The sequence below is a fragment of the Lepisosteus oculatus genome, chromosome 3 (assembly GCF_040954835.1).
Source record: "Lepisosteus oculatus isolate fLepOcu1 chromosome 3, fLepOcu1.hap2, whole genome shotgun sequence".
NCBI classification, from domain to species: Eukaryota; Metazoa; Chordata; class Actinopteri; order Semionotiformes; family Lepisosteidae; genus Lepisosteus; species Lepisosteus oculatus.
In genome coordinates, this window is record NC_090698.1 from 38,632,095 (window position 1) to 38,654,627 (window position 22,533).

Consider the following 22,533-nt stretch of genomic DNA (forward strand, 5'->3'; position numbering starts at 1 on the left):
GGCCAAATGTTAAATAAACAAATAGAAATGTAAATAGGTTTTCACATTTGGGGCTCTGTAGATGGTACACAATTTTAAAAAATAACGAGATTTAAAATGAACATGTTTTCTTGGAAGATGGTCAAGGTAATGGTCTGTGGTTTTCCATATCCAAACTCACACTCTCAAAAATAATTTCCCCACTCTTCTGCCAGTTTTACAAGTCCATAGTAAGAAGTGCAATAACTATAGTAAAAGCACAAAGGCGTAGCATTTTATCACATAACACTTAAAAAATCAAAATAAGTAATAGACGCTTCTACATATTAAAGAATTCCGATAATGCAGATTCATTTGAAAATTGAGGTTTTAAAGTTTTCAAAGAAACAAGTTTAAATTGCAATTAGTTTTGTTGGATTGTTCCAATTTGTTTTAATAAACTTTGACTTCATCAGTGTCAGTGATATATTAAAGGAATAAAACATGATTTTATCCATGAAGAAATCCTTTTATGCATCTCCTTTCATGTTTAAAACTATTTTCATTGCTTGGCATTGAAATTGTCACTCCAGCACTGCAATGAATGGGGGACAGCCTAGGACAATGCATGTAAATTCCTACTCACAGTTGGTGAGCAAGATTTTCACATTTTGCCATTCTGCAACAGACAGCAGAGCTCTTGTGTCAACCAGAGAACAGATACACACCCTGTTTTATAGTATATGGCCTCAAAAACATATGGCCTGTCACAAGAACAACCAGCTGCACCCAGCCCTCCTGTAGTATTTGGCCATACTTATGGTCACATTAGCAACCAGTCAGATCAAGGATACACAATATGCCTTCTAAATCTAGGCTACAGAGAACATTCAGAACATTAATTCTTTTAGTTTTAAGCAATGCATATAAATTTACTCCCCAAACAATGAAACAAGCACGACTAAGATGATGAGTGAGCAAGGCACCAATCTGTTTCACCTTGTCCTTCAAAAGCAAAGAAAACCTTCTCCAGACTGGTCTGACACACAGCTGTAAAGGCATGTGGAGGACATGTTTTTTCCTCCTTTTCCTAATATTCAACAAGGTAAAGCTCTTGACAATTTCATTGTTCCACTTTCAGGCAAAAGGAAATGTTCCTCTCTGCTAATGATACGTTCTGCTAAAGACAGTTTTGTGGATGTGCAAAATTCCTAAAGTACACTAGAAAAGTGCTTATTCACTACATTAATTTTATGTGCAATGGTTTCCTTATCATTAGAATGACTTTAGTCAAATCTATTATACGATGGCCAAGTTTTCTATCAACATATACTTAAAGATGTTTTTTATCAAGAAACGGTAAAGATGCTTATAAGTTTGCAGTAACGGATCATCGCCCTCTAGTGAACTAGTGTAATGCAAATATCAATTTCACGACCTTCTGCCACACGGAAAGCCACTAAAAAATAAAGCTGAAACTCTATAATTTCAAAGAATACCATCAAATGCTCATGTAACATTTTATATATTCAAAACTGAAAAAGAATAATATACAGGCAAAGTTATGCTCTATCCAAAAATCCAATACCAATACTACCTCTCCTTAATCACACAGACAGGAATGCATGACTCTGCCGCCTTATTTACATTGGGCATGGAACTTAATACAAAGCTTGCAAAAGCATTTTAATGTTATTAATTTATTAAAATTGTAATACTTGACCATCCATTTCACATTTGACCACGGATTTGAACACAAACTCCGACTCATTCATTAGGAAACCCTCAATCAGTCTTATTTTATATCAAAACAGTTCTCTTTGTGTCAACTAATATACCTTTTAGTATATAACATAGGAATTGTTTGTAATTTTATTTCAGTTGACGAGACCAATCACACTGTTGTGACTGAGAACTGTGAAGCTTGCAATTCACCAACATCATGAATTCAATCTTTTTGCAGGGGTGATCAACCAGGATTTCCTGGAGAGCCAAAATCCAGCAGGTTTCATGGGCTTTTCTTCAATTATGAATTTCTAAAGAACTGAAATAATTTTGTTTGGGTTAGAGGAGCACCCTATTTGTTCAATTAAGAAGTTCAGACATCATTTTAAATAAAATAGGAAAAGGATTTTAATGCTTACAGTTAGACATTTTTAACTTAATTTGCCCATTTAACCTACCTAATTGATCAAAATGTTTTAAGTCTTTACAAACGTCTGCTTTAAGAGTGAGCTATAAGACATTCTGGACCACTTGCACACAATGTTCTCTTCAATAATGTTCTCCGTGTTCCTTCAATAAAGAAAAATATTCATGTATGGAATTATAAAAAAATCACAAAATAAGCATTTTACCAAATGATTTATCATTTATCTAATAATGCACTGGTGTGTTTTGGTACAGAATTTGTAGCTTTTATTTGTCAGTTTTTTTTCATTTACAGAATTTACAGTTGAAGAAAATGTTAAACAAAGTCATATCTAATACAGGTGTATGAGGCTGCTGAGATATTCTGATATGTAAAATCTAAAATTTCAACACAGACACACCTGCACAGTGATTCCCCATACTTATATAGCTGGGGACATTTTGTATGAAAACAACCTGACATGTCTTAAAGATTAAATATTTGTAAAATATTACATTTTGAGATAACAGTATTTTTTGCCATCTTAGAAGAACCACCCTTGAAAAAATTGAAACTTTAGTTCAATATGTTACAGGTATAGAGAGAGTCATTTTAAACCTCTTTGTATGCTCCAATAGGGGTTAGCGTCTTAGGGGTTTGTTAAGTATTAATATTAACGTCTTATTTTAAATTTTATTCAAAATAATTATTGCAATGTTTTTAAAATGAATGTTGCAAAAATATTTTAATTTCTCTAGTTTTATGTCTTTCAAAAGACTAATTTATAGGCATACAAACTACAAAGTGAGTTCTTATAATTTTAAGATATGAACAATTATATGATTCAAAGTAAATTGTTATTCATCACATGCAGAAAACTTGGTTTTCCATTCCTTGCCATCACAAATAAAAGAACTTCAGCAGTGCTTAGACTGTTGTAGAAAAATCACTGGAACCTTTGAAAGATACGGAGGTAAGAATTGTTCTAGAATTCTGCAGGCTTAAGAAGAATCACTGCTGCTGTGACCCTTTCAAAATGCATAAGAAAGGTACTACTGTAGGTTATTAAAACTTCCCGATGTTTGAAAGCACCCTCAAATACTGCAAACGTGCTTACTGGTCATGTGTGTGATGTGTGTGAATCAACTGGATCTTCTACAAGCCATGGTCATGGAGATCCAGGTGTCAATTTGGCTGGTTAAGAGCTTAAAAAGCTCAATGAATGCTCATTGAAAGCCAACATACAGTATGAGACATTAAAAAGGTCAGTAAGATTACAGCCAAATGTAGCTGTGGAAACTTAAAAAAAATAAAAATGGATCAGTTGTATCATTTGAACTACAGTCTGAAAGAGGTTAGCAGGTTCAGACAAGATGGGAGAGTTAGAGCTACGTTCAAACAAAAAAACAAGCTTAAAAGCTCTCCGTGCACTTCAACAATAAGTGCCACTTTTTACTGCCATTAAGGTGTTTAAGTGTGTCTGTTCCCTGAGACCTATTTAAAAAGCCTCCCTAGTACACCAAACTCCCAGCAGTGAAACACTGTGGCACAGATACTCAGTCATTTAAATGATACATATTGTGTACGGAAAAAAGAGACATGCTTCATACTATCATTCCTGCCAAAAAACTGAACCACTGAGAATATATAAAGGAGTTTGGACTTAGTTTCATTGTAAGAGGAGCCCGAATCCTCAGTCAGAAATGAGGGATTCTAAGTATTACAAAACCAAGGTCTGGTAGATTATCATCTGATACAATGGAAAATAGTTCCAGAAATGACAATCAAAGAAGTATGACAGGGTAAAAGAATTATATCCTCCTTCAGAGAGACAAGCATACACGCAACTACTACTGTGCAAGGAGGTTAACCTGGGTTTTAAAGATACATAGAATAAACATAAACCATCTTCTGGCTTAAGGCCTAAAGAATGTGTGCTTGCTTCCTAGAATAACAAACAGTCACTCGATATGCATTTGTACTCCATGTGACGGTAATGATAACTAGAGCAAAGACTCCATCTCCACAACTACTGGAGATAACTTGTCTTATAGTCACTGTCTTGTATGCTCATCAATCAAACGATCATCTTATTTGCTCTTATAAATTATTTGCAGTATGCTGTGTATTTTATGACCAGCTCTTCTCTTTGGAAGATGCTCTTCAACATAGCCTGGACGAGCATGATTGATGAGATCCAGCACAAACAATGGGCATTGACTGACAAATCAATACTGCAGAAAATGGTGTGTTGAAATATTCAGAAGATTTGTGACTTACAACCCAAGATTTCAATGATGAGGAACAGTCAGTTTTGCTAATCCCCAAAACAATGTGAATATACAGAACATCTCTGAGTATTACTGGAATGATGATCAAGCAACCTGGCATCCATTTCTCGACTACAATAACAATGGCAATTTTTATGAACATGTTAGTGTGATTTCAAACCACATGCAACAAGACACTGTGGCAGTGCACCTCTTCCAAAGCTACTTAGTGATCTATAGTATGAGAGGTGCTGCAACATGTGATGTTGTTGGAGCAACTATAAATCACATTGCAGCAAAATGAAGTCTACAGCAAGTAGATTAGTCAGATATACAGTGACCAAAATGCAACACATTCAATTAATTCAACTGAACTAACTGGGAAGCCACTGTTGTCATAGATAAGGTGGCTTCAAAAGACACCAGGGGCAATAAAATATGATGGATATATAACACCTCTGCTTTAGATATGATGATTTCCACAACATCAGAGCTGAAAGAGAGTTTCCTCCACCCAGCCGGACCTGCTTGTTCATTCTCATATTCTAGAATCAATTATATTCTTGTGATATACTGGACCATGTTTTAACAGCTGCAGACCCTTTAACAGGAAGAACATACTATGTTTGAAGATGACGTAAGTAAAGCATCATAAATATAATGCAATTAGATAACTAGAAATTATCAAAAGTTCTAGGAGATCCCAAGAAAGCATTTGCTGCATAACATATTTTTGCTCAGAAGACACATACTGGTTTTAGATAATTGACAGTAAAATTTATTTATAGCATACTATCCTATATTGCATGTCCTTAAATCACTACACCACATCACATATAAAGTACGAGAGATCTCACTCTGTAATATGCTATGCTCACAACACAGAGTATGTAGAACTATAACAAAAATTAAAGCAAGCCAATAGGTATTTGGAAAATTTACATTCACATTTTTAAAATAATAACAAATAACTTTTATTGATTCCTAACAATCCTCAAAAACAATTTTTGGGGAATGTGAAAAAAATAAAATAATTGTATCTGCTATACTGTAAAGGTCAGAAGTTCCATTTTCTTGCAAGCTTGGGTAGGTCCAAAAATAACAAAAACAACCTATTTTGAATCCAAGAAAAGTTGATATTACAAGTGTTTTTAAAAAGTTGTCTATAAATTGACCAACAGGCTAAGCAATTTTATAAACCTTGACGTTAGTTCACACAAACTCATAGCTTAGTAACATTTTGTAGATTTACAAATTCTCCACAAAACTACAACATATAATGATGACATTGCCAACTTTACTGCCAAAGACACTAAAAGACACACAATCTGTCAGAATTTATGCTGTTTAGTTCACTGAAGAATAAATTATAAATAGTATATTTTTTAGCAGTTTACGACAAAAATTCATACTTTTTAATTACTAGCAAATATTTAACATTGTCAATTCACTTCTCCATCTCTCCTTCTATAATAATTATATAATTATCAATACAATAAATCTTCTTCACTCAAAACAAGACAGTCAAAATCTTTCATCTCACAGTCTCACATTTTGCTTTTAGGTGCCAATTGATATACTTTACTTGTTTATATGTAGTGGAAGGTTTGTTTAGAAAGTTGCATAAAGAAATTGCTTTCAGGATACTGTGACTCTAGGATAGCAGATCATACAGAAAGTGGTGCTGAAAACAAAAACTTCACAGAGCCACCAAACGTGAACAGCACATTTTACTCTGTTTCAGGACAGCCATGTGTGAATGCCAGTTGTGGAGCACAATACCTGACTATGTTAAAGCTCAGCCTACATTGAAGCAAGAATCCTACTTATCCATCTCAAATAATCTAATGTCTAACTTTGACTGCAACAGCTTCACAATTTCATTCAACACGTACCTTGTCCTTTTAGCTTATATGAATTAAGACAGCTATACTAATTAGTACCAGTTGAATAGCTTCAGTAACAACGAATAAAATAAAGATAATATGGCTGTTCTGGATACTGTTGCACATAACAGAAAACATAGTACAGTATCTGCTAAAATACATTGCACACTACCGGATCATGCTGGTATCTATGAGCTTAATCATTCTAAATTATTAATTCCAGTAAAATGTATGACTATTTAAGGAAAGACAGCAATAACACTGCTTTTAGTTTAGATAGAGCATTTCCATTTAGGGCATTTTCATTAGAATAACACAGATTATAAAGGACTTCATTAAAGGCAATTCTCATGTTATATTTATCAAGACGGTATCAAATTGTTTTCTATTAACAAGAAAAGTAGTGATTTAATAATTAAATCTTAAATGGCATCTTTATATAACATTAAAAGAAGCATCTATTTTCTACAATCTTTCGTGGAGAATGATCTTTTAGGGCTACAGTATCTCAAGATAATTCTGTAAACATACTTTTCTGTTTCCTTTTTCAGTGGGTGTAATTTGTGTTACTCTCCATTCTATAAATGGAAAAGTTCATTCTAAAGAAAAGCAACACATGGTAATATATGCCAGGTGTGAAATGTTACATTGCAAAAGTCACAAAGAAAGAAAATATTTAGAAAGTTTAGAAACTTTCAGACTTGTTTACAGGAATTACGTAATTCATAATGCAGGAGTCCTAGTTTAGCAAGTCCCACAAAAAGGCATCCATCATCGCAAATAAGATTTGGTAACTTAAGAGTAATATAGTTAACTATAACTATTCAGTATGCATGTGACCATTTCAATTAAATTAACACATTCTTAAATGGTATGGCAGATTTAACAGAAGAGACCGGTGTGAACACAATTTTTAAAAATGAACTTCATAAATAATGCAAAGAAACAATAGGTTTATTCATAAATAATGCTACTCATAACTTAATAATGTTGTCCACACAGACTGAACTATGAGAAATCTTCATATCAAAACTGATACATTTTCTGAAAACCAGATCAAATTTTGTTCAACTTCAACACAAATTATCTGCTTTTTCTTATTCAATGTTAATAAACATGACAGTAATGTTAGCACCTTATAGCCCGATATCAGCATACCTCAGAATGTAAACTAGGCTGGATTTGGTAAAAACTGGGATTGGAGAATTCTAAGGAAAAACTTTTAGTGGACCAGTAAGTGGCACAGCAACGCCCTAGGGGACATCAGTGACAGAAGACAAGGTATGGTAGGAGGTGCGATCATTAGGACAGAATAAACTAGGGTCCTGAGTATTTAGTAAAGATCTTTTCTAAGTAGCAGGAGTGTTAACCTCGTGTCCTGGCTACATTCCACTTTAGGCAGGTATAATATAACCTAACTAAAGTTACGCCAAAATTCATGCATGCATATAATAGTCTTCACACGTCACCCGTTACCTAGGTATCTGACGTCAATGCCCTTCTATATGTAAAGTACTTTGGTAGCTCTTGGGTTGAAAAGTATTCAATATAAATAATTGTTATAAGACTGCATTTACGAAGACACTGAATTACAGTACACATGTTTTTTCATTGCCCTCGGTACTAAATCCTAAATGGGTGGACATCTTTCTTAGCAAAACTTTTCAGTGCCTGGGATTGTGCAATTCAGAGTATCACCAATGACAAAACGCTTCCCTTTCCCAACACTGGTGAAACAATAATGAACTTTTTCACCAGACCTTTTAAAAATCATTAAAGTTCTGTCATATTAATAGCATGCTCCATGGGAAGTTGTACGGTACTAATTTTATAACACTTGTGAGAATGGCTATACATAACTTTTATGTTATTAGGTCATCAGCATTCATATGACAAAATTAGTATATTGCTCCCACTATAAATAACCATGTCAGAATTGAGGAACTTTTGAACCTGTTGTGTTCCATTAGACACTGGTATTGATTACTTTAACACTAACACTTTTAAAACTATGTTTAAAAAATAGCTAAAGTACAACTATAAGCTTGGTGTGCTGTATATATGACACAGTACACATAAACCCTGTTGTATAATGAAGTGCAATTTACATTCTTCAAAAACCTTTTTATATGCCAGCCAATGCTGAAATATAATAACACTTTATTAGCACTTTATTGTTGCTAAGGGAGCTAAACAGTATTGTACAAACACGACGTTCTGAGCGTGGGCACAGTGAAACCCAACAGGTATATGCATGTAAAAGACATCTTTAAGAGGAAAAAGTTAAAAAATGGGATAAATCTACTTCACAGAGCAAACATTCTGTGGTCTACAGTGAATGCATACCCCCTTCCTCACTTGGTACAAAGCGGCTAGTACTGAAGGGTTCTTTAAAGGTTAGTTTCTCTTGAGTGTTAAGTAAATGAAATACTATTTAGTGGATAATACATAAAGCCTCTTGTCTACGCCTTCAAAGAGGCATATCCTCTGACCCAGTGCTCCAGACTGAAGCCTTGAAATTTTTGCACAAGAATGCCTATGAGAGAAGCCCAGACAAAACAGACACTTGAGATGTGTGTGTAAAGGGGGAAGAAGGGAGGGTTAATACAAACTAATTCACAGCTACTCCTCCTCCGCCTCAACAGGAGAATTCGCACTTTGGGAAACCTTATTAACTTCTCTTACTAAAATGCCCTGGACAAATTCAAGCCTTTGCTTTATTTGCATGGATACCACCCATCTCCACTAACAAAAACTCTCGGGGTTTGGTGCAAGGGTGCGAAATAAACTTTACTTAGACATGAGTGGCAATGTACTGTAAATGAGGGCACTATAGGATATTTGCCATGTAGTAAAAAGTACAGTATTTGAAATAACATCTAGATTCATCATTATGAATTATTATTAAAATGTTGTTATGTGCAAGAGATAAATTCTTGGAGGCCTGACCCAGAATCTACAAGACGTTTTTTTTAATAAGATTTTAGTTTGGCGGCTGGCAAAATCAGATTATTTGCCTTGGCAATGACAAGTATTGTGCTGATAATGAGATGAAACAGTACTAAACAGACTGGACAGTCGCTGCATGCCAAATCAGCAAGCTGGCATTTAAAGAGACGTGCCCTGAATACTCATATACCTGTTCAATACGTCGCCCCCCCCCACACCCATCGTCTGCAGCCCCCCTTTCTTTCCCTTCAAACTCGTTAAAATCTAAGTGCTTTTTGACAAGCTCTATAAAAAGGCTTCACAAGCAGTTAAGATTCTTATGTTTTCTTTATTTGGACCATCCGTTCAGCTCCAAAAGGCTCCTCCTTTCTGCCTAACTGGATAACTAACTGCCCGCAGACATTCCGTGTAAAGCTCTGTATCACTGGCCAATGAACTAGGCTTTATAACAGCACAGCATGCTTAATCAAACAGTAATTACTAACAAAAGCAAGCTGAAGCAGGCACCAGAAGGGGAACTGGGGACTGAGCTGCAATCACGCAGGTCTTTAATTGCTATAATTTGATATACCACAAACTGATTTTATTACTCCTGGTACATAAAAAGCAGTTAGAATGAATGATATTCTTCAACAATAAAATTATTTTCCTTCTAGATGTATAAGTACTTCAGAAAGCTTTTCTACAGAAAAAAATATATAACTGGATTTACATTTTGTTTAACAATATATATTAGCACAAGAAATGCCATCCAGCTTTAGTGAAGAAATTCTTGGTCAAGGAAATCAATTAATCATTATCAAACCAAATGTAGAACGTTGGAGTAAAGCAACGTTCTGTACCAATGACATAAGTTGTTCAGAAAGTATTTCCACCTGCACCCCTTTCTTTACTTCTGTATATCTAAGGGTCTTAATTGAAGAGGTATGTTACATATTCCTGTGATAACTGAAATATTTCTGTCTTTATCAATAGTTCCTCTGTTTGTATGACATACGAACATCACTCCATACCTGACAAATGCACTACAGCCTTGATAGCACTTTTCTCCATGTCTCGTTGCAGGAGATTTTTTAAATTGTAAGTCTAAACCCTCTACTGCAATATCAAATCAATGTGCTTATATCTATTTTATACACTCACAGAAGTCCAAACAATTAAAAAAAAATTGTACATGGAAAAACCTGAATTGCATTGTTTTACTCTTTACAGCAATGGTAACAGAACAAAGGGGTGAAAAGCATAGCCCAAACCAAAGCAAAACCTTTACCACCCTATATTTACGGCTAAACACACAAGGACAGACATGTCCTTGGGCTGATACCATACAGAACATTGCCATTTATTGGAAATAACATTTTAATTATGGATTTATCTACCCAGATCTCATTTTTTGCGGTAGCACTGTATATTCACCAGCAAACAGCAAAACCTTAAATTCATTTTTTACTCCCATAATAAGTATTACATACACTGCTTTCCAGATATATTCATACACCTGATAAAACAGGAACAAGAAATATAACTAAATGAGTTAAGGATTGATTAACGCATGGTGCTTAAAGCAAGTCTAAAAATGTTACTGTAATTGTAATAGCATTGCACAAAGCAGTTACTTCAGCAGTAAAAAAAAATGAATTCTAAAAAAAAAAAGGTTTATTCCAAGTAGTGGAATGGAAGTGCTGAACTGTATACAGGCTGTATACGTGTAAAGAACTGTATACAGGCATCCTAAGGCTTTCCATTCAGTGGTAACACGCACCATAGTTGTTAAGGTCAGAGTGCCCTTCAAGAACAGTTGGCATAGAATCCACAAAAAGCTTTTCACTGTAGTGTGCATTATTGGGAAATTTAAGCTTTGTGGTACAATGGTAACCCTGTCAAGTTGAGGAAGCAAATATATCTTACTACCACAGGTAGTGAGACAAGTGGTTTGGGAGGCAACCGTCAATCCAAAAGCAAAAGCTGTAGACCTCCAGTACACACTGACATCATAAGGATACAAAGTATCGGAAATTACTATTGAATGTAGCCTGGATAAAGATGGAATTCAGGGACAGGTGACAGAAAAAGCCTCTTCTCAAGGGTGAACCCCAGAAGAGGAGATAAAAAAAAGTTATGCTTGGTGTGAAGAGGTGTAGCTGACACTGAAAAAGAAGTCATGCCCTCTGTGAAATATGGAGGGAAAACGGACAAGTTCTCAACTCACCATCGAGACACAATGTCCAGAAATGTATGCAATCGAACAACTGTGGTTTGAACTTGAGAAGGTATTTCACAAATGGAAACCAAGAGTCTAAAGGATCTACTGCAGATCTGCCTGGAGGATGCCTCAGAAGTGCCAAGAAATGAAGGATTTACAAAATAAAATTTATAAACATGGCCTTCATGTTTTCTGGATCTTAAAATTATTACAAATAAGTTTTTACTCTGCGATGTTAAGATTACAATGTGACATATTATTGAAGTTTTTCCAAAAGGACACATCTGTAAGTCTTTCTCTAATGTAATATGTTGATCCTCTTCAGGGATGTGAATCTGTAAGGCAGTGTAAGTATCATTTTGTAGTACCTTCCAGTAAACCTGTACATTAGTGGTACATACAATTCTGACCACATTAAAGAAACACAGTTAGAAAAAAATGAAAAATAACATGCATGATGCAATATGATAAATAATATTGAAGAGTTCACTATCAAGTAAGAAGGGACTACAAATATGGGTTCAAAAGCTTTTCCCATAGATTTACTTTTTAAATCCATTGATTATAATTTACCTTATTGAAAAGGAACCCCACTGCATATTAAAGCCAGCAAACCAGCTAACTTATTTTTTCCAACATTAAATATTATGAAACCAAACTATTTTCTGCTGGTATCAACTGAACACCTGCCATATGACTGGTATACCAGATAATAATGTTGGAAACTTTTTTAAAATAGATATACAGTACACACCACACAATACAAAACAAATAAACATCCGTTTGGTTAACAGCCATTGAATCAAATGATTAATGGACCAAATGTAACACAATGACTAAAACTAAGAGAAAAAGCAGAGAAGATACTAATCTATTGATGGAAGTTAAAAAAGGGATCTTTATGAAGATTTGGCTGTTTTTATACAACTTCCATCGTTCACATCAATGGTACAATCAAACAAGTGAAATCTATAGTATTTTCCAAAATCTTCTAGGCATCTACTGCTGAAAACTGGTACAAAAATGTTATGGTAAACACATTCACACATGGACTAATCAGTTCTGTAACAGCACTGTACATGCCCTAGATCCACATATTTAGATGCTTTTTCTAAAACAATCTCAACAAATGTTGCAGAAGAATTGGAATAGGAAACACTAATGGTTTTATTAATCAATTGGATACCTGATGCTTTAAAAAAAAAGTACTGGCTTGTAAAATGAAGAATGTTTTCATGTCATTTCATGTACAACAACTTGCTCATTAATCTGACACTGTTATTTTGAGCTTCTTCCATAAAAAAGACTGCCAGGAAAACATTCTATTTAGGGACCGGTAGTACACAATGTACACATCAGTATTTACTTATGTTTTTGAAGCCAGTAATTGATCTTCCTTATCGGGCAGCATGAATGAAAACAGGATTCTCCATTTGCCATATCCACTCTACCGACAGCTCCGAAAGAGAAACTGCAATATCCTCACTCATTTCAAACACAACAAACCAAACAAATCTACATGAAAGAAACAAGTTGTACAAAAAAATTATTTAAAAGATCAATTACATATATCATTTTCCTTTATTGACACAGATGTATGTGTACACGTTTTCTTTAAGCAGGGATTGAACATAACACCATATTTTTCACCATCTTTATGACATCTCATGGCTTCTTTCTTCTTTTTCTCTTTTACTTCATAGTGCAGGGAGATTAGAGCTCACAACAGCATCTGATTCTGGTTCCAAAGATTGGAGCACTGAGACCAGTCTGTTTCTCGTCCAACTAAATCTGATTATTAGTATTTTCAGAACAGAGATGTGGGTAATGGAAAGGCTGTGGAAATCTTAGAAAAGATGGGAATATTCATGGAATTATCTCCTATCATGTTTGAAGTCACAGTATTAATTTCCACCTTTATGAATACCAAACTCAGATATACTTACAAGGCAAGGCTGACATGGGAGTTTCTTACAAATTGCATAGCTAATGTTAAAATACATATGCAGCAAAATCTGCAATTGATGAGTGAGAAGACTGTGTTCATGTTACTAGGTTCTCCGCATAAACTATGAAAATCAGATTGTCTAAACATGGTTATTGATGGTACCCAAACTGAGTTTTGTGCAAAAATGAAAAATCTGGGGATTATTTTTATAACATAAACTAACTTTTGAGCCAAATACACAGCATACTGTTATGGTATTTTACTTTCATCTTGGGGTTGTGCTTTTTCCAACTGCAGAGAAACTAATAAATTATTTTGTTTCATCCAGATTTAACTACTGCAATGCCCTTTGCGCCAGGCCTCAAAGAACATCTTCCAAAATCACCAGTATATTCAAAATTCAGAAGCCAGGATTCCGAATAGGACTCTTTCTGATAAACATATTGTCATCAGAAAACCTTAAAAACCTTACACTAGTTTCCTGACATTTTTATACATGTTAAGTTGTTGTTGACTTTTTGAGGTATTTCTGACCTCCCGATACATTTTTATCAAGGACTAGATTTCACAGAGTATCTGTGGAATCACAGAGTATTTTACCTGCTATGCAACTAGGCTGTGCAATACACTTCCCTTGTTTCTGTCTAGTTCTTTTGCTTAGATTTCAGGTTTTTCCGAGGGCTTATTGCAGAGACCTTTGAAATACGTTAGATTTTTTTCTTTATTTTTATTATACTACTAACCCATCAAGACAAAAATCTCCTTTGACAAAATCTGTTGTAAAACAACAGGATTATTCTGAGCAGTAAGAAATTGAGTGGTTCTCCAACACCACTGGAATTGTGAATGTCACATGACAGACCGTAGATCTAAACACAATCGCTTGACAACACATTTCAACAGTGCGATAAAGTTGTGCTGATAACATGCACACTAGAAGGACACTTTCATGGCATCTTAATGATCAACTTTTATATTTGACCACTCATGGGAACAAATAAAGTTTATATATTGAAATTCTAATTGGAGGAATGTTGTATGAAGCAAAATTCATTTTCACATTGCTTGAAATTTTTCCTAACATAAATTAAGGGTTACAAAGAATGGGATCATTCAACATAACTATACATTTTCAAACTATGCTTTGCTTCAGTTGTCTTCTAAAATATTAGATTTTGTTTTTTGGCCAGGAATACAGCCTGTGTGTGACAGGCAAACAGTCTTAATTTCTTTTCGCAGAGACAGTACTCTGTGCTTGGTAAAACCAAAAGTACTCCACACATATATACTTACACCGATAATTAACTTTTGGCAATAAAGTTCACTGCAAGGGTGATCACATAGAATTCTGTAAATATTTAATAAATGCCAAAGTCCCACAGTTGGAACTTCTACATTACACAATACAGTACAGGGTGATGCAGTACAGCTACAGTCAAAGTTACTTTACACAAATTTAAGAAATCTCAGTTATGCTAGTTTTGTAGTGCTGCATTTGTATATCTTGTGTAGCATAATGTACGGTTTATGTATGTCACTCTATATATCTGTCCACATATGCTTAAAAGATTTTATAATTAGGTATTTCAAGATGCGCACTATATAGAAAAATCCTTATACTCTTCTCTGTATATTCTTCTCAATCTCAAGAAATAAGATGTAAGGAGTACTCTGTTCAGGTTCAAAAGTGCAGATGGAACAGCCTGACTCCCAATAGCATGTAATGTGCTCCACACTGTTTTAAACACCTCAAGGAAATGGTGTTCTGACAAATGTTAATGCACTTGATGTTGAAAGGTTTCAGGACCTAATTCTTACAAACTTATACAGGTAAACTGTACAGGTTTACTGTACAAAACTTTCAATTTGAAAGAAATCTGCCTTTCCAAAACTAAAACATCCACTTCTGGTTTTATTTCTGCTAGATAAAACATATTCAAAGCAAAATAGGAAAATTCTGTTGTATTCACAAATTGACAAGTCTAAAGGAACTAGACTAGATTATTATTTTTGTAAAACAACAAATACAAAGGACTAGAATATTATCTTTAAATGTTATATATAGGAACATGTTTAATGAAGCTTAATAAACTTTACTAAACTTTAGTAAACCTAATAAAGACCTATTATTGTAGCACAACAACCTTTTAAAAGTGGGTTGTTAAATTTATCTGTATATACTGTACTATGGCACCTGCTGAAAATCAAAGTGTATAATACAATATAAATGTGTCAAACGCCACATGACATACTATCTTTTTTAAAGTGATAAATTAAGAATGTTTTCTCTTTCTCTCCATCTGAAGCCCCTCTGGAACCTACTATTCAAAATGCTCTCACAGTGACCCCCAAACAGATAAGAAGTTCTGAAGGTTAATTTACAGATAACTGTAAATAAGAGATTAGAAACTGACTGCTAGTCAAGAGAGGTCACAACTGTGATCAACTGACACAAACTATGTTTTTCAACACCAATTACTCCATCATCCTCCTCTAGTAGTACATTTGAGTATAAACAGATAAAAACTGTCCCTCCTCTTTTTAAACTTTGCTTGTGCCCAGCTCTTTAGAACTTCCACGTTAACCAAACGTATAGATTCTATTAACTGTGTGGTTCAGTTGATGCTGGTTGAACATTTCAGCATACAATAATTGCTTCATGCAACTGCATTCTGTGCTTCAGGCACAATAGATTTGGTGGGTGATGCATAAAGGATCTTACCAGTTTCTCATCAACTGTGATGAGTTGCGTATCCTGTGCTGGGTTCTGTGCCAGCCTCCATCCTGACGTGCTTGCTGACCTGCAAAACAAAGTTACAACCCATTAAATACCAGAGAAACCGAAACTTTCATAAATCCGTTACTTTAATAATAACCGTCTTAAAGGAGAAAAAAATTTGGAAGGAGGGAGGAAGGCATGGAAATCCTTTTTTCTCCCCCATTAGTTCTGTCTGCTGAGTTTCTGGCAGACTCCCATTTGACCAGTTAACAACAGACTGCACTTTATGTCAGCCCACAGGCCCACTGTCACAGAGAAAGTGCCAGTGGCAAGGACTGTGCTGCTCTGTGCAAATGTACAGTAGCTGGATTGTCACAAACAGAAAATAAAGCACTCAAGCCAAAGAAACTTTCTTTGGACCTTTTCTCCGCAAAGTGTCATTAAAGGCCTTGGCCAGTCCAGGGCGGTGGAATCTGAGCATGGCATACATCCAGCTGAGGGAAATGTTTCTTAACGAACAGCTGTAATGTGAATTTTTAATATTTTAATATTTTGCATTTTTTAGGGAAAGTTTTGAGTGATTCTTTTAGTCCCATAAAGGCTCTGTGTTCTAATTAGCAAACATTCAGTAAGTTAAAGTAACTAAAAGGTAACCAAGGTTAGAAAAAAACACATCAACAATCAACAAGATGGAATACAACCATACTATCAATGACACTAATATATTTTGCGGTTTATAAAACCATTACTAATATAAAATATGTATTTATTTTTATCAAGCACACAGCAGTTAAAGTTTTTGATAACCACATCCTCAATTTAGCAGAGGCTAGAGGAAACTCAGATGTCACCTGCTTACAGAATGGGGGCTTTCATACTTAACCCATCATTAAGCATAAGACTCCAAATGAAAACCAGATGAAAAGAAAACTTTTGTACTACAATGAGGTCTAATAATGGGCCATTTTAAAGCTACTGAAATGCTTTCTAACCTCACACAGAACTCTGAAATGATCTTTTTGTGTTGAGAAATGTTTAACAGGATGAAAAGAATAATCTTTAATGAAATGTTCAGGTTTTAGAAATTGAGATGGAACCAACAGAAATCAAAGAAGGAGAGACACTAATTTAGTTAAACAAAAGTTGCATACATTAAGATTATAAAAACAGACTGTCTAATAAAATTGTGGGGGGCAGTTGGCCGCAAGTTAATTTTTGTCTCAAGAAATAAAAAATCTCAAAGCGCTGAACTCTTCAGGTTATGCGAGTTATCTCCATGATGAACTAAATAATCTCTTGAAGCCATATCACTAAAGAAGAAAAAAACTTACTGTATATGTTTAAAATCTATTTGGACCCGTAATTTAATTTTAAAGCTCTTATTTTTGGATCGGTGCTGTTGTACCATTGGACCACATAGTTTAATCCAGAGCAAATGCATATGCATAAAAGCTTCCCAAAATGTGTAGATAAAAAGAAAATGAGATATTTGTAACCTTGTAAATTGATTTATGAACAATCCACTCAAAACCATTTGGACATATATTTTCTTTGATCCAAATCTGTCTGATTAGCCCCCCTTCCCTCTTTTTGTCATGAGCACTTCATGTTCTGTATTTTTCTACGTTCTAAATTGTCTTGTTCTGTTTTTTAAAGAAAAATAAAGCCAACATTTCGCTAGATGCCAACAGAGGTGCAAATAAGGCAATACCTTATATCAATTGTTCCGTTATCCATAACGGAAGCTCAGATTATGCCATAAAATGTGGAAATGTTCTGCTTTGAATCATGGTCTTGTCAAAAACACTTAATGAAGAGCTTTCCCAACAGTGAAAAACCAGAAGCTTTTAGGATAAACCTGAACTAGTAAATCATACCTACACAGTGACACATTTTGCTTTGATTCTAATCTGATCTTCTGAGAAACTTTCCTCCCATTGACAGGTCTTATCTGCTCAGCACTCAAAAAACTTCCTTATAACAGGCCCTAAATTAACACTCACAAATACTTTGGAAACAAAAGTTCTTTTAGCATTTTGACAGCAAAGAGGGAACTGCAGCATGGAATTTAAGTCAAGCGTTTTAGCAGCTTATTGTATAAACATTTATGACGAAATTTCATTGCTAATGAATTAGTTAAGGTATTCTTTTTATAAAGATGCAATTTGTGGAACCTCACAAAGCAAAGTGGATTTTAAGTTCAGAAAGAAAATGGAGCGCGGCTCTTGGAAATGTTAGGGATAATGTGGTAACAAATAAATAGAACTCCATTACAACTGCAAAAACAACAGAAAAAAGCAGGAGGATCCCCTTCACGGCCTAATATACCGCAAGTTTGTGGGATGATGCCAGCATCTGAATGATCCATTACACTAGTTTGTTTACCCCAAGATTTGGATGTAAGGCTGATATAACCTCCAAATTGCAAATGATTAAATAAAGATAATCAAGCCTGAAAGGCATCTAATTTAGAGTGATTTCAAGTATATAAAAATGAACTAGAAGATATACTATATTTTTAAACAGACAACATACAGAGAAGGATTCATAATGAAAGAACTACGATTTCTGAAGGATATAGGCTCCGTTTTTAAATCAAGCATTTGTGAGCTTGCAGATGAAGATTTGAAGGACTCAAACATCAAATAACTAAAAATCTTTGTCCTTCACAGTTTCAACCATTTACAAATCTACACTTTAATAGAATTTGGATTTCATCTTCTAAAGGGGAATTCTGTCTGAAAAATCAGAATTAATGGACTTGAACACAGAACAGCAGTAGGTGAACTACTTATCATGGGTGTTTTTGTATCTCCTAATCTATAGTGAATTTTAAAAAATCGTTTGAAAAAATTCACAAAAATACTAGTCCACAGTCAACTCCTTTCAAGTGTTATAGCAAGTAGTTTTTCCTGCATATGTCCTCTGTGATCCTTTGACTTCAGGACAATTATCTTCAAACTGTAAACCAAAAAAAAGCAAAAAACGCAAAGCTTCATCTGACCTCGGACAGGAGCTTTATACACTATAAAATACACAGTTAAGATGTCCCTGCATTATCACAGGAGTCCCATGAACACAATATACACTACTATGACCAAGATGTAGGGACTTCTACATAAGAATACAGCAGCTAACAGTGGTTCTATATAACAGGCAGTAGACAACATTAATACAATCTTATTAAATACATCATTTAACCACCAGATTTAAATAAAGGAGTCACATGACAAGGCAAGTTTCACAGTAAGCAAAACATTTACAAAATCCACCAGCTATTTTAGATCATTCAGGCAAGAAGTGTACAAAATGCAATGAATTGCAAGGATTTATAGATGCCATTAAGGACACGATGACCTTTATAGATTCCAAGTAGAAGACATTCCATGGTTTTCTATTCCTGCTGGAATCCTCTGCTCTGTTTTTAATCCAGCTTCAGCAGATAGAGAATAGGTGCATGAAGTCACCCTTAAATCCAGACTAAAAACATGACTGGTGATGGCAAACCCTTTCATTAACTGTTGCAGTATATAACATAACAATGACAAAAATTCTTTAAACAAAATCCATCAGTTGAAAATTTCATTAGTCATACCAGTGATCCTACCAATTAAAATATGCCGAATAAACAAAGTAATGACTGACAATCCACATATTTCTATTATGATAAATTAAATGATGAACTAAAAGGAATAGCAAAAACTGGTCACCATTGTTCAAAAAGGGAAAATATAGAGGCTAAGTTATTTTGGAGATAAGTCCTTGTTCACTAAGATGTGGAAATTAAAGAAGGACCTGTATTTTACTTGGTTATTATTGCAACCGTTTCTGACTGATCTTTAAACACCACATCAGTTTCCGTCACAAACTGGGTGAAAAAAGCATGCAGAATTCTAGCACTGGTTACCATAGATAAAACTATAGCAGGCTTTGGGCTCCCCACTCACTTCAAGGTGAAGATAGCAAGATATTTTAGAAATTTTAGCACCAAGGGGAAATATTAGTCCTATGTTTTTGTGAAAATGGACAGCCAAAAAGTTTTCAAAGACAATTTCCTCATTAATATAAATTACACAGCTGTAAACTTCATACAGAAACAATGAAAGGTTGGATTTTCCATGTTTTGTAAGCAGAGGGCAAGCTGGTATCCAGAGTGTTGTATTATGTACAGTACGTCTTTGAAATGAGTCACAATCTGTCATGCTAATAATAACTGTTGTGCAACACACATGTATCAGTGAAGGAAACTCATAATGGTCTGTGATATAAAGTCCAGAGGTTGCTCAATCCACCAATGTCATCAATGTCAAAGAAGGTAAAGCTTTCTAGGAGCACCCGATGATGATGTTCACAGAGGCTGATATTAAAAATGAGGCCCAATCCACCAATGGGATCATTCTCAGTGAAAGTATTTCCAGCTTTGAGGAAGATCTCTGCAGGGAGATGGAGAACATCACATAATGGTAACAAGTCTAAATTTTAGTTTTATTATTTTAAAATAATTAGAAAAAAATCACTGTATAGTTCCAATAATCATTTGCTGTGTATATTATAGCAGGCCATTTAAATAAACCTCAATTTAATGTTTAATTTTCTAACATATAGGGGCATGATAGACTTCTAGTCAATAACGCCTGCATCTAACTTGGTATATAAATTAATTGTTTTTTTTCCTGTTTAACACCTTACAAAATGTAGTCCATAAAAAGTTCTCAAGACTTCTTGTCTTCCAGAAATGTAACACAGAGGTCCAGTATGTCAGCACACAGTCCATCTTGTAAGCAAGAAAAGTTTGACAGCTAGAGCAATGAAACTCGGCCTGAAACATCCCCTTTTGACCCCATGGGAGACTTTCTACTTCCACTACTGATAATAGCCCAATAATAAACTGCAATTTTGGCCTCAAGAAAGAAGCCCTCACCATGGTGAAAGCTGGCAAGATCCTTAACTTCGACTCATCTGGGAGCTGGAAAGTACTTTTTAAAAACGTGCTTTTTTGGTTGAACAGCTAGGGAAAAGACCGCCCATCTCAGGCTTCTGAGCCTGTTTCCAAAAGGGTTTAGCAAATTTGCAGTCGTGAAAGTAGCATTTGACAGGCAAATCAAAGGTAACGCTTGCTGGGGCTCACAGTGTAAATAGGAAGCAGACAGCTCAGTAGGTGTAAGCTATGTTTCAGAGGAAAGAGGGCACAGTCCTCTCTTCTCCCACATCACTGTGAGAGTCCCAGCAATAACTGGCAATTCCATATTGAGGAAGTATTATACAAAAATAAACTTGCTATACAAAATAAACTTGTAAAATGGTCATTTTAGACCAGCAACGTTTTCCTGTACCAATCAGAAAATGTAGTGTAAATATTGTATCTCATAACTCATTTTCTTCTGTTTTAGGCTTTAATTGTTCCAATATCCTTTACCACTAGCAGATGGCAAGCCATGCTGCTGTTGGAGAAGTGTCTTTCCTATGCAACATACATGTTATACGTACAGCCATAAACAAAACTATCAGAGCTATTTTCTTTACTGAAAATTGATTACATTTTTTCACTTGCCTTAATAAAGCTAAAGTACAGCATGTTAAATGAGTATCTATCTTGTGTATGCAAATATCTTTAGAATTTGAATCAACTTGAAACTAATATGTACTACATTTAATTTTTTACAATTTGAAACCGTTTTAAATAGTAATAGAACTTAAAAAACAGCTTATCACATGTGCAGACCAAAGAGTTGAGGAACAGCAGGAAGTTATTTGCTCACACAAACAGCTCTCCAACACATCCAGGACAGTCTAATCCTAGCCAAACACCAGTCCCTAGATAAAGGAACATTGAGACAGATTCAAATAAACGCGGATGAGGTTAACTCGTTACCACAACAGTGTGTATTATTTTTGTTTTAATGTTTATTGAACTAGTGCACAATGCTTGGGAAATAAAGAATATGTAAGGGACATTTTCAAAAAGCTTTCTACCAATTCTGAACAAACCGTACAGTTCTCTTAAATGAAAGTGTTTCAGAAACCATGAAGCTTACAATTTTTGCTTATATACTGGTTTAACAGCACTGGTAGAAAACAATACCAGTAAAAATAAACAATAAACAATGCAGTGAAATTAGTTTAATTCATGTTTAAGGAAATTACAAATCAAACTGACATTCACCAATAAGATTTAAACAATTTTGTTAATTAGTCTTATGTTTATTTATTTCAAAGGTCAAGTTAATAGTAACTTTATAAATACATTATCAGGCAGCCACACAAAAGAAAATCAACTCATATTTCACTGGTGTAACAGCTAAAAGTTCATATTCCAAATACTTCAATTTTTTTATTTATATTTTGTGAGTTGGAATTGGGGGTGATATGGCAATCTGGCCTACAACTTCCACAGAGAACAGAGTTGCTACAGTACAAAAACACACATGATGTGCTTCTTCCTTCAAACTCGACTGAATATCCAAAAGGC

General features: G+C 34.7%; 1 protein-coding gene across 2 annotated transcripts in view; it reads right to left on the reverse strand.

The window, feature by feature from the left end:
* The window catches only part of ndufs4 (NADH:ubiquinone oxidoreductase subunit S4), a 45,769-nt gene that overhangs the window by 21,089 nt on the left and 2,147 nt on the right, over positions 1–22,533 (reverse strand). For both annotated transcript variants that reach the window (XM_015365633.2, XM_006626742.3), the window contains exon 2: positions 16,068–16,146. In XM_015365633.2, the coding sequence (XP_015221119.1) occupies positions 16,068–16,146 (79 nt within the window). The remainder of the gene's footprint in view (positions 1–16,067; positions 16,147–22,533) is intronic.